At 42.6% G+C, this 14,181-nt stretch overlaps 1 protein-coding gene across 4 annotated transcripts in view; it reads right to left on the bottom strand.

The window, feature by feature from the left end:
- Positions 1-14,181, bottom strand: part of PKN3 (protein kinase N3) — a 47,559-nt gene that overhangs the window by 25,486 nt on the left and 7,892 nt on the right. For all 4 annotated transcript variants that reach the window (XR_012897256.1, XM_075906033.1, XM_075906035.1 and 1 more), the window contains exons 4-12: positions 13,820-13,949; positions 13,545-13,696; positions 11,886-12,084; positions 11,395-11,586; positions 11,019-11,128; positions 10,252-10,395; positions 6,548-6,623; positions 5,270-5,453; positions 3,556-3,667 (exon numbers count right to left, since the gene is read on the bottom strand). Coding sequence is in view for 3 of the 4 variants with exons in the window: in XM_075906033.1 (XP_075762148.1) it covers positions 3,556-3,667; positions 5,270-5,453; positions 6,548-6,623; positions 10,252-10,395; positions 11,019-11,128; positions 11,395-11,586; positions 11,886-12,084; positions 13,545-13,696; positions 13,820-13,949 (1,299 nt within the window). In the remaining variant the exon portion in view is untranslated. The remainder of the gene's footprint in view (positions 1-3,555; positions 3,668-5,269; positions 5,454-6,547; positions 6,624-10,251; positions 10,396-11,018; positions 11,129-11,394; positions 11,587-11,885; positions 12,085-13,544; positions 13,697-13,819; positions 13,950-14,181) is intronic.

Genomic DNA, 14,181 nt, shown 5'->3' with positions numbered 1-14,181 from the left:
GAGATGGTAGATTTCAGGATCCTGACCAAAGGAAGAAAAGAGAGTAGTAAAATATACACCTTGGACTTCAAAAAAGCAGATTTTGACTCCCTGAGACACCTGATGGGCAGAATCCCAGGGATGCTAACATGAAGGGGAAAGGAGTTCAGGACAGCTGGCAGTATTTTAAAGAAGCCTTATTGAAGGCACAGAAAGAAACCATCCCGATGCGTAGCAAGAGAGACAAACATGGTAGGAGACCAGATTGGCTTACAGGGGAAATCCTTGGTGAACTTAAGCACAAAAAGGAAGCTTACAAAAAGTGGAAACTTGGACAAATGACCAGGGAGGGTTTTAAATGTATAGCTCGAGAATGTCTGTGAATTGATGATATTAGAGGTGGGGAGAGTGGGATGTCTGTGAGCTAAAGGACATACCACACCAATACCAACCCTGGTACCTTCCCTTGCAACAAACCCCGTTGCCAGCTTTGTCCACATATTCATTCTGCTGATACCATTATTGGAGCTAACCAAGTGAGTTATACGTTCAAGAACACATATTCCTGCGCATCCAGAAATATAATTTATGCTATCATGTGCCGAAAGTGTCCGTCTGCTATGTACATTGGACAAACATCTCAGACACTTCGCCAAAGGATTAATGCCCACAAAACAGATATCAGACAAGATCACAAAGAAAAAACAGTTTCTTGCCATTTTAACCAGAAAGGACACTCTCTCAATGACTTAACCACCTGCATTCTGCTACAAAGACCTTTTACATCTGCTCTTGAAAGGGAATCCTCTGAACTGTCATTCATGTTAAAATTCAACACTCTCCGGGAAGGAATGAACAAACACTCAAACTATCTTACCCATTACCAAGATAGCTTCCCCAATTATCACCTCTAATACCATTAGCTCACAGACATCCCACTCTCCCCACCTATAATATCATCAATTCACAGACACTTACCTTCCTTCCTTCTCCCCCCCCCCCCCCCCCCCCGCATTCCCCTCCTGTTCTGAAATGTGATTTGTCCTTTTCATGTGTGTTCATTTTTTTAAATTGTATCCTTTGGTATATATGGTTGTGACTATTTTCTTCCACTATTTGATCTGAGGAAGTGGGTCTGGCCCACGAAAGCTCATCATCTAATAAACCATCTTGTTAGTCTTTAAAGTGCTACATAGTCCTGCATTTTGCTTCAGCTACCCCAGACTAACACGGCTACATTTCTATCACTATTCAACAAGAAGAAGGTGATCAGAGAAGGTATGTGGCCCCTACTGGATGAAGGAGGTAACCTAGTGACAGATGATGTGGGGAAAGCTGAAGTACTCAATGCTTTCTTTGCCTCTGTATTCACGGACAAGGTGGGCTCCTGGACTAATGCGCTAAGTGATGCAAGATGGGATGAAGATCGACAGCCCTTGGTGGGTAAAGAACTGGTTAGGAACTATTTAGAAAAGCTAAACATAAACAAACCCATGGGTCCAGACTTAATGCATCCGAGGGTAACGAGGGAGTTGGCAAATGTAATTGAGGAGCCTTTGGCCATTATCTTTGAAAAGTCATGGAGATTGGGAGAAATCCCGGATGATTGGAAAAAGGCAAATGTAGTTCCCATCTTCAAAAAAGGAAGAAGGATGATCCAGGGAACTATAGGCTGGTCAGTCTTACCTCGGTTCCTGGAAAAATCATGGAAGGGATCCTTAAGGAATCCATTTTGAGGCACTTGGAAGAGAGGAAGTGATTAGGAATAGTCAGCATGGATTCACAAAGGGAAAGTTGTGCCTGACCAATCTGATTAGCTTCTATGATGAGGTAACTGGCTCTGTGGACATGGGAAAGTCAGTGGACGTGATATACCTTGACTTTAGCAAGGCTTTTGATACGGTCTCCCACAATATTCTTGCCAGCAAATTAAGGGAATGTGGATTGGATAAATGGACAGTAAGATAGATAGAAAGATGGCTAGAAGGCCGGGCCCAGCAGGTAGTGATCAATGTCAGGATGGCGGTCGGTTTCTAGCAGAGTGCCCCAAGGTTCGGTTCTATGACCGGTTTTGTTCAATATCTTTATTAATATTGGATGAGGAGATGGATTGCACCCTTAGCAAGTTTGCAGATGACACTAAGCTGGGGGAGAGGTAGATATGTTTGAGGGCAGATATAGGATCCAGAGTGACTTAGACAAATTGGAGGATTGGGCCACAAGAAATCTGATGAGGTTCAACAAGGACAAGTGCAGAGTTCTGCACTTGGGACGGAAGAATCCCAAGCATTGTTACAAGCTGGGGACCAACCACTTAAGTAGTAGTTCTGCAGAAAAGGACCTGGGGATTACAGTGGGTGAGAAGCTGGATATGAGTCACCAGTGTGCCCTTGTAGCCAAGAAGGCTAATGGCATATTAGGTTGCATTAAGAGGAGCATTGCCAGCAGATCCAGATATGTCATTATTCCCCTTTATTCGGCTCTGGTGAGGCCACATCTGGAGTATTGTGTCCAGTTCTGGGCCCCCCACTACAAAAAGGATGTGGACACATTGGAGAGGGTCCAGCGGAGGGCAACCAAAATGATTAGGGGGCTGGAACATATGACTTATGAAGAAAGGCTGAGGGAGTTGGGTCTGTTTAGTCGGCAGAAGCAAAGAGTGAGAGGGGATTTGATAGCAGCCTTCAACTTCCTGAAGGGAGGTTCCAAAGAGGATGGAGAGGCTGTTCTCAGTAGTGACAGATGGTAGAACAAGGAGCAATGGTCTGAAGTTGTGGTGGGAGAGGTCCTCTTAGTGAATGAGATCCCCTATTCCTTCCCAGACAGGGCACCCATGAGGAGAAGGGATGTTAAATATCAGTTAATTGAATAGTCAATTAACATCATGAATTCTTATTGGTTAGTTAACTATTCTGTGGTCCCTGAGTACCCCCTGTTTGGGGGGGCAGGTGTCTGAGCTCCCAGACCTGGCACAAGCCAGAACTGAGCCAGGCTGCCTGCCTCCTAATACTCTTAGGAGCTGCAGCGCGGGTAGGTCCAGGACCCAGTGCAAGCTGGGACTAAACTGGGCTGCTGGCCAGCCTGCTAAAAAATTTACTGGCAAGGGTGGGGGGGAAATGCGTGTAGTCTATAGCATTAACCTATAAGGTTTTGCTTATTGGTTAATCGGTTAATTGACTATACTCTTACATCCCTAATGAGGAGAGCTTTACATGCCTTCCTGTTTTACAGCACCTGCTTTCCCTGTGCTGATACCTCTTTTCCACTTCTGGTCTGAATCCCACTTGTCACTTTATCTCCCTTGCAGAAACAGTTTATAGGATTAGGGAGAGGCACCTCTCCTTAGAGTCCTGGTCTGTCCCACTTCTGAGTGACCAAAATGCCCAGCCACCTAATTGGACCCCAAATCCCAGGAGATTAGCCAGTATTAAATCAAAATCTGCCTGAGGAGACATTATTTTCCTGAGTTATAACAAGTCTAAACGAACTTGGATTTGAGAGGAAAGGGCAGGGCCCATCCCACCAAAGAAACTTTGATCAACACACAAAAATATCTCTATCAAGTCAGATCATTACCGGAGAATCTTCAGGAGATGGAGAAATCTCTTTGGAATCTGCTGTCAAAAAAAGCCGTGGAGGCTTAGGGGGCGGTTCCTCACTAAATGTCAGTTTAACCACTGGATAGTCACTGCATTTGGAAGAAATGTTTTAAAGGGGTCACTACAGAATAGAGTAGAGAGGACACTACTTCAGTGCCAGAATTACACGAGCAAGATTTAAGTTAATCCTAAATGCGCTGGACAGTTTGAATCCCTGATTCAAACCTGGGATTCAAGCCTGTGAGAAACCAACAGGCAGTGTACTCCTTTAAAATGAATTGTAACAAAATAAACATTTATTATGTTCTGGTTTTTATACTCATGTCAGGATACCTAGCACTCTGACATTTTGAGTGATGAAACCCATAGAAATGCTTATAAATAAAATGATCATCTGATGAAGAATTTAAAGTAAACATTTTTTTACTGTGTCTAGCTTAATAACCATCTTAATCTACCTACTTTACAAAAGCTTATGGACCAGTAAAAAACAAAAAACAAAAAAACCCCAAAACCTCCTACATGAGCAAATCAAAAAACTAAATAGTAGCTTTGGAACACATTCAAACTGGTGGTTAGATATTTACAACTACAGGAAAGAAGATTATGTTCTCTATCAGCATCAGTTAAATTGTGGCCAGTTAAACTGTGGCCTTGTATAGTACTCAGATAGCACAGAATTAAGAGAATGTGTGTCATAATTGATTTTGGGCCTGGATAACTTTATTTGGTCAAATGCTAAATTACATTTATTCTGATAAAACTTAAGGCAGCTTTTGACTTTATGTGAAAGTGCACTGAAGCTGGCTTTGACTGATTTTCCCTGCCAGCAGGGAAATGCACTCTCTCAATGTCATGCTTAATATAATAAGAAATGAGTGGAAACATGAAAAAGAAATTGATGAGGAACCATGAATTATATTTAGCAAAGAGAGAATGGATCTCACACCATTGGGTGGAGGTCTGTTCCCCTCTCCTCCTCACGTGAACCTCTCACAAGTCCTGTTTACAAAGGGTTATCTGCTGGTAGTCACACTCAGATTTTGCAGAAGAACAACCACCTATGACTGAATCCTATGATTCCAGACTGACACACCAAATTATTGGTCCACACTGAACAATAGCCAGCATGCTAAGATCCTAGCAACATCAGTGCTGCAGCTGGGAGGTGTAATTTCCACTGTGAGTAGACAGACTTGTGCTAGCTCAGCTTTAACTAGCCATCCAAGTCCAAGCCCATCTGTCCCTCTGGATCTGAGAATTCAGCAGACACCATTCTGAACTATTTCTATCTGGAAGCAATCAAGAAGGAACTGGAGTGGCAACAGATTTGCACCTGCCTATATACCCCTGCACAGTAGCACGCAGAAGCATAGTGCGCAGGCACACACCTTTGGGCACTGCTAGCTAAAAATCTCCATTTGAAAGTGCCCAGGCATATGCACATCCTATGGTGGAACACCTATGGGGCATATATACTCAAAGAAGAACTGGGATTCTGGAAATCTGTCCAATGATCAACAATAAATTGGAGATGGCCCTACAATACTGAATGCTCCAAATAAGTCCACATTATCTCAGCCAGTATTAGCTTTTCTTAATAGCCCAAGCTGAGTTTCATATATAGATATTTCATACCAAGGTATTTTACCATCTGTTTGGCACATAGCATTAATTGGAATAATACTTACCTGTCCAACATGAACACTGAATCAGTTTGCAGCAGTGCTGGAGAGGTAAAATCTGAATTAATAGGACTACCAAGTGTGGGGCTTAGAGTGCTCATGGAACTACATGGCGGGAGGATGCTCATCATCAGACGTCCCCAGGTAGCAATGTTTATGTTCATTTGAGAAGCTCGGAGAAACTGCATTCCTGGAGAAGGTGAAACCCAAATATTACTGGGGTTACCACGCCAAGCACTACACGAACCACTAACTTATCTAGTTTATGTAAGCAGCCACTGGCTCCCGCTTTCCCCCCACAAAAAGAGGCCCAATTTGGAGAGGGTGGGCTAAGAGGCATCTTAACTACATCCAGCTAGACAATCAGAACAGCTAACAGAAGGTAACTAACAAGGTAAGTATTCATAAGGTCCTATTAGCTGTAGCTGTAAAAGACCTCTTCCTTTGTCACGTCCAGACCCCAGCAAAGTATGATCCTCACACAGAAGATATAGCAGATATTAAATTGATTCTCTACAAGATCTTGTCCAAAAGATAATGGCACTATATATATTCCCATTTTCCACCCCCACTCTCCTGTTGAATGTAAGTCCCATAGGATGAGAACAGAAACACTGTGAAAATAATTCTATATTTTTAAAGGTCTTTCCATGATTTTTGCTGTTTCTTGCTAAATCAAAGCTTTGTTTAAAAAAATCTAGCTTTTCCAAACACAAAGAGCTTTCGGAGTGTAAGTTTTCTCTCACCCTCTCCCTTCCCCCATCTCGCTGAGGGAAAAAAAGAAAATGTGCTATATCACCCAGCAACCCATTCAACTTGCTGAGTTGTCAACTTCAAAGCCTTGTTGAATAATCAGAATCCCTGTCCATACGATGGCCTTGTCTACATTTTCTGATAAATCTCTCACCACTATAGCATAGATGGTAGAATGAGCATAGATTGAGGCTTGGATCTTGAGAACAACAATCCTGTTCAGAAACTACTATAATCACATCCTTGGCATTCTAATCATGTTAGACATGGACGTAAAGAGTGTTACAATATGTATCGCCCCTACACAGATACATTTCCCCAGAAACATTTCAAAAAGTACCATAGACCCGGGGTGCTATTCTGGAACAACTTTTTACAGTGGGGGTGCTGAGAGCCACTGATCCAAACAGTAAACTTTCTATAGAACGGAAACCACATCAGGCCAGGAGGTGCTGCAACAGCTCCTCCAGCCACAATCACATAATCATACATGCCTCTACTGGAGTGGCTGTTAGTTCACGGGCAGGTTACCTTTCTGTTTGGGGAAAATACGTTTTTGGCGCTGCAGTTTGGATCGTCTCTCAATCACAGGGTTACAGAAGGTCACCTGCCAGGGAAGCAGAGGAGACGCTACAACAGGGCAGTTTACTTCTCTCCTGGACAAATGAGACATCCCTTCTGACCAAGAAACCATTCACACCCATTCAGCAAACTAGGGGTCACATATACAAGCAGATATCAGACTGAGTTATACTATCTACTCCTCTCAGGTGATATGTTAATTCTTTTTTTAAAGTTAGAAGTGTGCATTAACCTAAAGTACAGAGAACCTGACAAAGGCAGAATGATTGGCTCATAATATTTCTAGAGTGTCTTCCAGGGGTGAAAGGAACTTGACTTTCTTAAAGGTATCTAATGCAACCAAGGTTCCTGACAGCTCTTTAAATAGCTCCCTGCTGGCTTTTGCCAGAATTCAACTGTTCTTGCCAGAGATGCGCACCAGGGCACACCTGTTTACTTTCACCTCTGGTGTCTTCCATCCCAATTGATGCCAGTGTATTTTTCAAATTACGTACATAAAACACTGCAAAAATGCAGCTACCTCCAAAATGGGAAGCAGTAACCAGATACTCCACAACACAAGTGTGATAAAAGGGGAAATTTTGGCGAAGGAGGCAGTGTCAGATTCCAATTTAGGAAAGATGACCTGGTATTTTTTGTATCCTGCAAAGGAGTCAGGACTAGTTTTTAAGGGTTACCTGGAAGATCTCATGAGTTCCATGCAGTTTATTATCTCAAAAGATGAAGGGATGAGGTCAAACTGATGGGATTTGATCTCATGGTTCCAGACAGTCTGAGTAATTCAAACCTAACTATTAAGGCATCAATGTAAAGTGTTGCTGATGACTACTATCAAAAACAAGTCAAAGAATGTGGCTTTTATGTAGTGCCCATAGGTATGTCTACGCTACAGTGTTATTTTGAAATATCTTATTTCGAAATAGTTATTTCAAAATAACGCGTCTACACACAAAATGCATTTCGAAATAGCATTTTGCTATTTTGAAATAGCGCATCCACACTGAGTGGACTCTGAATCGCATTTAAGGCTGGCCGGAACCAGTTCCAACAGGGCACCAGGTCAGGACTTACTGTGTGGGCTACTGCCTGAGGCTGAGGCCTGTGCTTAAAGGGACCCCCCTGGACAGCCAGTTCTCAGGTTTTCCTGCTTGCTTGTCTACCTCAATGAGGGACAGCAAAGCATTTTGTATCTGTGTGCTCTGGTTGCCCTCACTCGGGACATCACAGCACTCTGCAACATGGAGCCAGAGCTGCCCCTGGGCACTCTTGTGTTTCTCTTGGATGCATTGCTGCAAGCCTGGCTGCACTTTCTGCAGGTTGCCATCCAGGAGGTCCATTGGAGGGCTGTCAGTATCCAGGAGGCGCTGCGGGAGAGCTTCCACCCTGAGGAGCACTAAGACCCTCCCTGGTCTTCCCCACTGGGGGATTGTGCCTCATTCCTCCCTCATGTCCTTCCACTTACCCCTCCCTAGCCCCCCTTCCTGATGTCAAATAAAATACACTTATTTTCATGAACACAAACGCTCTTTATTTAACAAAACTGGGGGGGAGGGAATGAAACTCTGGTGAGACTGGGGAAAGGAGGCCGAAGAGGGGAGAAGAGAGGGTGGAAGGGGGAGGGGGAAACCTGGGAGGAGGGATCTGGAAGGGGAAAGCAGGGGGACGGGAAGCTCAGGGTTGGGGGTCTCGCTGGACCAACTTGATTTTCATGCGAACCTGCTCCTGGATTCGCATGTGGCCTTTGGTGGCCAGGCTGGCAGCTATCCTGCCATAGACGGCTGCGTTCCTCCATCTAGTGCGGAGATCATGGACGTTGGGGGCATCCCCCTCAAACCTGAATAAGGTCCATGATCTCCACCCTGGACCAGGAAGGTGCCCACCTTCTCCGGGCCTTGGCAGGCTCCTGGGAGCTGGCAGACTGCTCCTGGGGAGCAGTGAAGGGCTAGCTGCCAGTGGCTTGCTGGCTCATATTTTGGGGCCACTGGGTCAGGGGCAGTGACTGCTGGCTCTGGGCTGGCAGGCTAGGAGCTGGCACAGGCACTGTGGCCAGAATCTACCCTTTTAAGGGCTCTGGGGAAGGGAAACAAGTGTTCTTGGTTGAGGCCGAAGTTGCCACCTAGGCACCCTGGGAAGGCTGGAGGCCCCCTATTTCGAAATAAGTGTCTACACAGCACTTATTTCGAAATAGCTATTTTGAATTTGGTACTATTCCTCGTAGAATGAGATTTACCAAATTTGAAATAAGCGCTCTGCTATTTAGAATTTATTTCGAAATACCTTTGCTGTGTAGACATACCCCAAGTAATTACAGTGGGAGCCCCAGGGATATCCTCACTATAAACAGTTATCCTTTTTCAGTTGGTGTTTTGGCCTTAAACATTTGTGTGTAGAATGTATCAGCCACAAAGGTGATTCCTTACAGTAAGTAATAACCAATGATTTTTTTTAAATCATATTTTTATTGTATATCCATTTATATTCAATTGAATAAAAGTTTATTTTTTTAAAATATTTTAAAATACTACATTTTAAATTACATAAATCTATGTTAAGTTTTAGATTACCATAAATGTTTAAAATAATTTAAATTAAATATAAATATATAATATTTATTATGTAGTGAATGTTTGCTGCCAAGAAAGTCATATACACTAAACTAGTGACAGTCATTGGCTAAATACCTAGCACTGGGGTTTGTTAAGGTAAATCAGCTTTTTCAGCAGATGCAGAAAGCGTATATATTTGTTTAGTTTATTCAATTAATTCAGTTTAATGACTAGCATGTTCTAAGTTAATGGGAGTTGAAAAGGCAGGAAAATTTGTTTTCCTCTTTCAATCTATGAATCAAAATTAGGTGGAGGATGAAATTTATTCCTTCTCAAATCCCAAAGGATATAGTGACAAGAAATAATCAGTTCAATTCACTAATTACAGATAATACTTTCTTTGTTTAATACATCAATTAGTCTTAAATGCAAAACATGTTTAGATTCACTTTTTCATTACTTTTGTTTAAACGTATCTAGTATATTTAAAGGGAGTTATATTTAACTAATAATTTTAAAATGCTGTTTTGTGCATTTTTTATTTAATTTGAATTTCCATCTCCATAGACCTTGACACAAATCACAGATAAAAAAATTGATCATCTAGTAAAAAAACAAATGCATCATTCACCATTCCCTAACAATAAAAAGATAAAATCAAGTATATGAAAAAGTGTAAGTTAAGCTTAAATAAATGTGTATAGAACATATCCTCCCTCTTCTCTGCTTTCATTCTGAGATCAGCAGCTCTCTCCAGGATACATACCACACACTAAACAGGGGGATGGAAACTATTTGAATTACACATGATCGCCATCCCTCCTCATCTCCCCACCGAAGATCAAGCAGATTACTTTTGAGATATTAAGACTATGCATTGAGTGAGGGTGTGAGTGTGTCTAAAGGTTAGAATAGAGAAATGTAAGTCAAGACTCCTGGGATCTACTCAGCTTTCCCACTGATTTAATGTGATCTTGGGTAAATCACATCATCTAATCATGTCTCAGTTTACCCATTTGTCTGTAAGTTTCTCAACTCAAGGAAAGTCAAAATCCAACAGAATTACCTATTATGTCAGTATATACCTGTAAAATCTGGACCCTTTACCTCAGCAAAAAGCGTCCCCTGGGGTTCAAGAGAGAGGCACATCCCATGACGTTCATTATCAAGAAAGTCATCTAAGCGCAAGAACTTCACTGCACACAGCTCTCTCCAGTCACGCCAATAGACTGCAATCTCCAGTTCCCGGGACTGAAAGAAGAGAGGCAGAGAGAGATTGGTCATGGGGCAGGCCAATGGCTTGATGCATGTATGCGTATGCACACACACACGGCACGTTCTGGACTCCATTTTAACTCTGATGTTAGTTCCTTTTCCTGTATTGTAGAAATTCCACATAGCTAAACCATGCAGTGTATAAGAGACATGCTCCAGGGAAAAGATGCCAGTTCCTCATTCCTATTGCTTCTCACCACTGTGGTCTTTTCAGTTCTTCAGCAGCTAGAACTTTCTTTAAAGATTGCTCTTTTTCACGTAATTTCTTCTCTTTGATCCTATATAAGATTGATCCCCATCCCAAATATCAGTAAGCTGTATTGCTGGTAAAAAGATGGAGCATAGCCACCCAAATGGAGACAGAAGAGGAGCTTCGAATGCTGCCCAGACTGAAGTGCTACCAAAGGTAGCCTAGTAGATTTAAGGATAGGGTAGCCACATTATCAGTGCTAGTAGAGAAATGGTTAAAAAACTGAATAGCAAGTAAATCGCCAAATTCACAGAAATAAATTCAAATAAAGTTAAAGACAAGCAAAGGATACAACATAGGAAATATGAGGATCTGGAACTCCTGTCATTCCACAGAGATAACATCTTACCCGATCCAGCTCAATGACAAAGCTTTGGTTCCAAGCCTGGTTATTAACTGGGCCCCAGTTTGTCTGACCAACCACTTTATTGTCCACTTTGAGTACAGCAAGCACCTCATCTGAACAAGGGAGAAAGTGGAGGTTACAATCCTGTATGTGATTAAAAGTCTGAATATACTTCTTGCTGGAAGTGACCTCACATTCTAATTAGATTTCTAGCACAGGAGATCACTAAAGGGGGTGGAAGAGCAAATGATTCAGCCTCTTCCCCCTATTCCAGGAGCTAAGCTTCCAGGTTTACTTTCACTGCACCCACACCAGACTGAAAGGTGGGAGGCACAAAAGACAACAGCATCACTGATCCAACAATAAATATCATACTCACTACACAGTTCCTCATTCCTCAAGTGCTTTGTTGCAGTACTGCGGCTATGAATACTCATCCCGGCTCGGGCTCGAGTCAGGGACTTCATGTCACTTGGGCTTTCATGGTTGGGAGATGAACCAATCACTCGGGAACGTCCTGGAACCTTTTCCAACAGATCCTGACACCCCAACAGTCTTACTTCTAATGAGCCTGAGGAATTTCACCAAAGAGAATTATTCTCAAGAAACGTGAAATTATTCTAGTCAGTCCATATAGGAAGTCAGAAACTTTAGATTTATGTTGCCTAGGTATTTTACACTATGAATTCAGAGCAGTTAATCAGTGATTAAAGTCATTACAATCTGATAACTTTTTGGTGGCCTACATGAAACAAATTAAGGACTTTGACCATTTTTAGTGAACCAAGTGTCCACATCACAAAAATCACCACATTCATTACATGAATATATAGGGAAGAAATATTGCCCACTGTCTGCAGCCTAAGGTACCTGTGAGAGCTGTGGGTTTGATCAATGAAGTAAAGGGCTGAATGGCAACATGCTGAGCTCCCTGAGAGGAAGCATTCACTAGCTCCTGCTTGATGAGTGCCCACTTTGGGTGATCAGGAGAAAGCTCGTTAAGCTGCTGCTCCAGGGCCAAGCGCAGCAAATCAATCTTCTGAGATGATTCTTGCAAGCGACTCTGAGCCTAGTAACAAGGAGCAGAGGAAAAAAACGAGTATCAATTTTGAATAAATAGCCACTGCCATGGTCTTGGTGCTACACATCACAAGCAACACAATTGGCCATCCTAAAAGGCCAAGCGCCATCCTGCTCACTAAGGACAAGAGACTGGTCAGCACCACTCGTTCATCACAAGTCACTGCTGCTGGTAGTCAGGGGGATTCTGTCCTGAACAAGATCCCACCACAATATTTCCAACTCAAAGAATAAACTAAAACCAAAAATCCCATACAGGTTTCTTACATACCACTATACTACAATAAGCCACCAAAAGATTTCTAATTAAAAATGACTGGCATAATGAACACCCAAGTTGGATAATTAGTATAACTAACACTTCACACTTATACAAAGCCTTTTATCTGAGACTTTCAAAGCTCTTTACAAACATTAACTATGTCTCACAAGAGCTCTGTAGAATAAGTATTATCCTCATTGTACAGATGAGTAAACAGACGCACAAAAAGGATATCTGACTTGCCCAAAGTTACATAGCAAATTTCCGATTCAAATTTTCCTGTTCTGATGAGGTTGTTGTTTCATTTTCCATAAGTTCATTTTCTCCCTAGCTTTATTATGTAAATCAGTTGGCAAGTTCTGGAAATGTAATGTCTCACAAAAGCAGCATATGATGGGGGAGATTTATGTGTGGCTTTTTAAAAAATAGTAATTGCATACTATAGGCAATGACAACTACAGAGTCTCTCAAACAGCAGTTATACAAGGGAATTATCAACTTCTACTATTACAGTTGCTGGGAGTAGCAACTGCTGCAACATTATTATAAACATGAGGGCTACGTCTACACTGGCCCCTTTTCCGGAAGGGGCATGTAAATTTCACCAGTCGTCGTAGGGAAATCCGCGGGGGATTTAAATATCCCCCGCGGCATTTAAATAAAAATGTCCGCCGCTTTTTTCCGGCTTTTAAAAAAGCCGGAAAAGAGCGTCTACACTGGCCCCGATCCTCCGGAAAAAGTGCCCTTTTCCGTAGGGTCTTATTCCTACTTTGAAGGAATAAGACCCTCCGGAAAAGGGCACTTTTTCCGGAGGATCGGGGCCAGTGTAGACGCTCTTTTCCGGCTTTTTTAAAAGCCGGAAAAAAGCGGCGGACATTTTTATTTAAATGCCGCGGGGGATATTTAAATCCCCCGCGGATTTCCCTACGACGACTGGTGAAATTTACATGCCCCTTCCGGAAAAGGGGCCAGTGTAGACGTAGCCGGACTGCAGTATTATGGCATCACTGATCAGTGTCATGGAACATGGTAGTAAAAACCCATTATGTCATTGCCCAGAACAAGGCTGGGGCATTAATTCACAACAGCTGTAATACTGTTTTTCCTCAGAAAAAAAGGTTACTACTATCCAGCATAGAGAAAGTCACCATCAATGCTTCTAGTAGCAATACTGCAATGGCACTTACTTCAGCCAACACTTTGCGATCCTGCACCCGCCTGCCTCCTAGGATCTTCACCACATTTTTTGCTCCCTCAGCTACAGCAGCTTCAATGCATAGGTGATGCCGCAGTTCTTCAATGCGTAGCTCCTGGAGACTGATGGTGGCTCCCACCTTCACTGGTCAAGTTGTAGATAAATATAGCAATCAGACAAGCAAGTGACTTAGCATCTCAGGCATTGGGGCTTAACACTTCAGCATCATCTTCTGCGCGTGATTTCAGGATATCCAAAACATCTTACCTGCTGGATCCATTGCATACTCTATTCCACCTGCCAACTGAGATACTTTCACAATCTGCATGCGAATCAGCTCAATCTTCGTCTTACTGTCCTGGAGCATTTGCTGAGCTGTTGCCAGCAGCTTCCGGTCCTGGTAAGACAGAACAGATGACTAGAGAAATACATACAGGAGAGAAGTGGATTTTAATGATGGGACACCAAAACATGCACGGCCTTAAAAGGAGTCCTGAAAAGTCCTAAAACATGATATAATGCCCAGTTGTGCAAAGGAGATGCATAAGCAACAGGACTGACCATTTCCAAACACTGTAGATACAGATGAGGGATCTGTGAGATGCTGTAACACCTATAAAAGATATGAT

This window comes from Pelodiscus sinensis, chromosome 22 (genome assembly GCF_049634645.1).
Source record: "Pelodiscus sinensis isolate JC-2024 chromosome 22, ASM4963464v1, whole genome shotgun sequence".
Lineage (NCBI taxonomy): Eukaryota > Metazoa > Chordata > Testudines > Trionychidae > Pelodiscus > Pelodiscus sinensis.
This window is presented reverse-complemented; position numbering and strand designations above follow the sequence as displayed.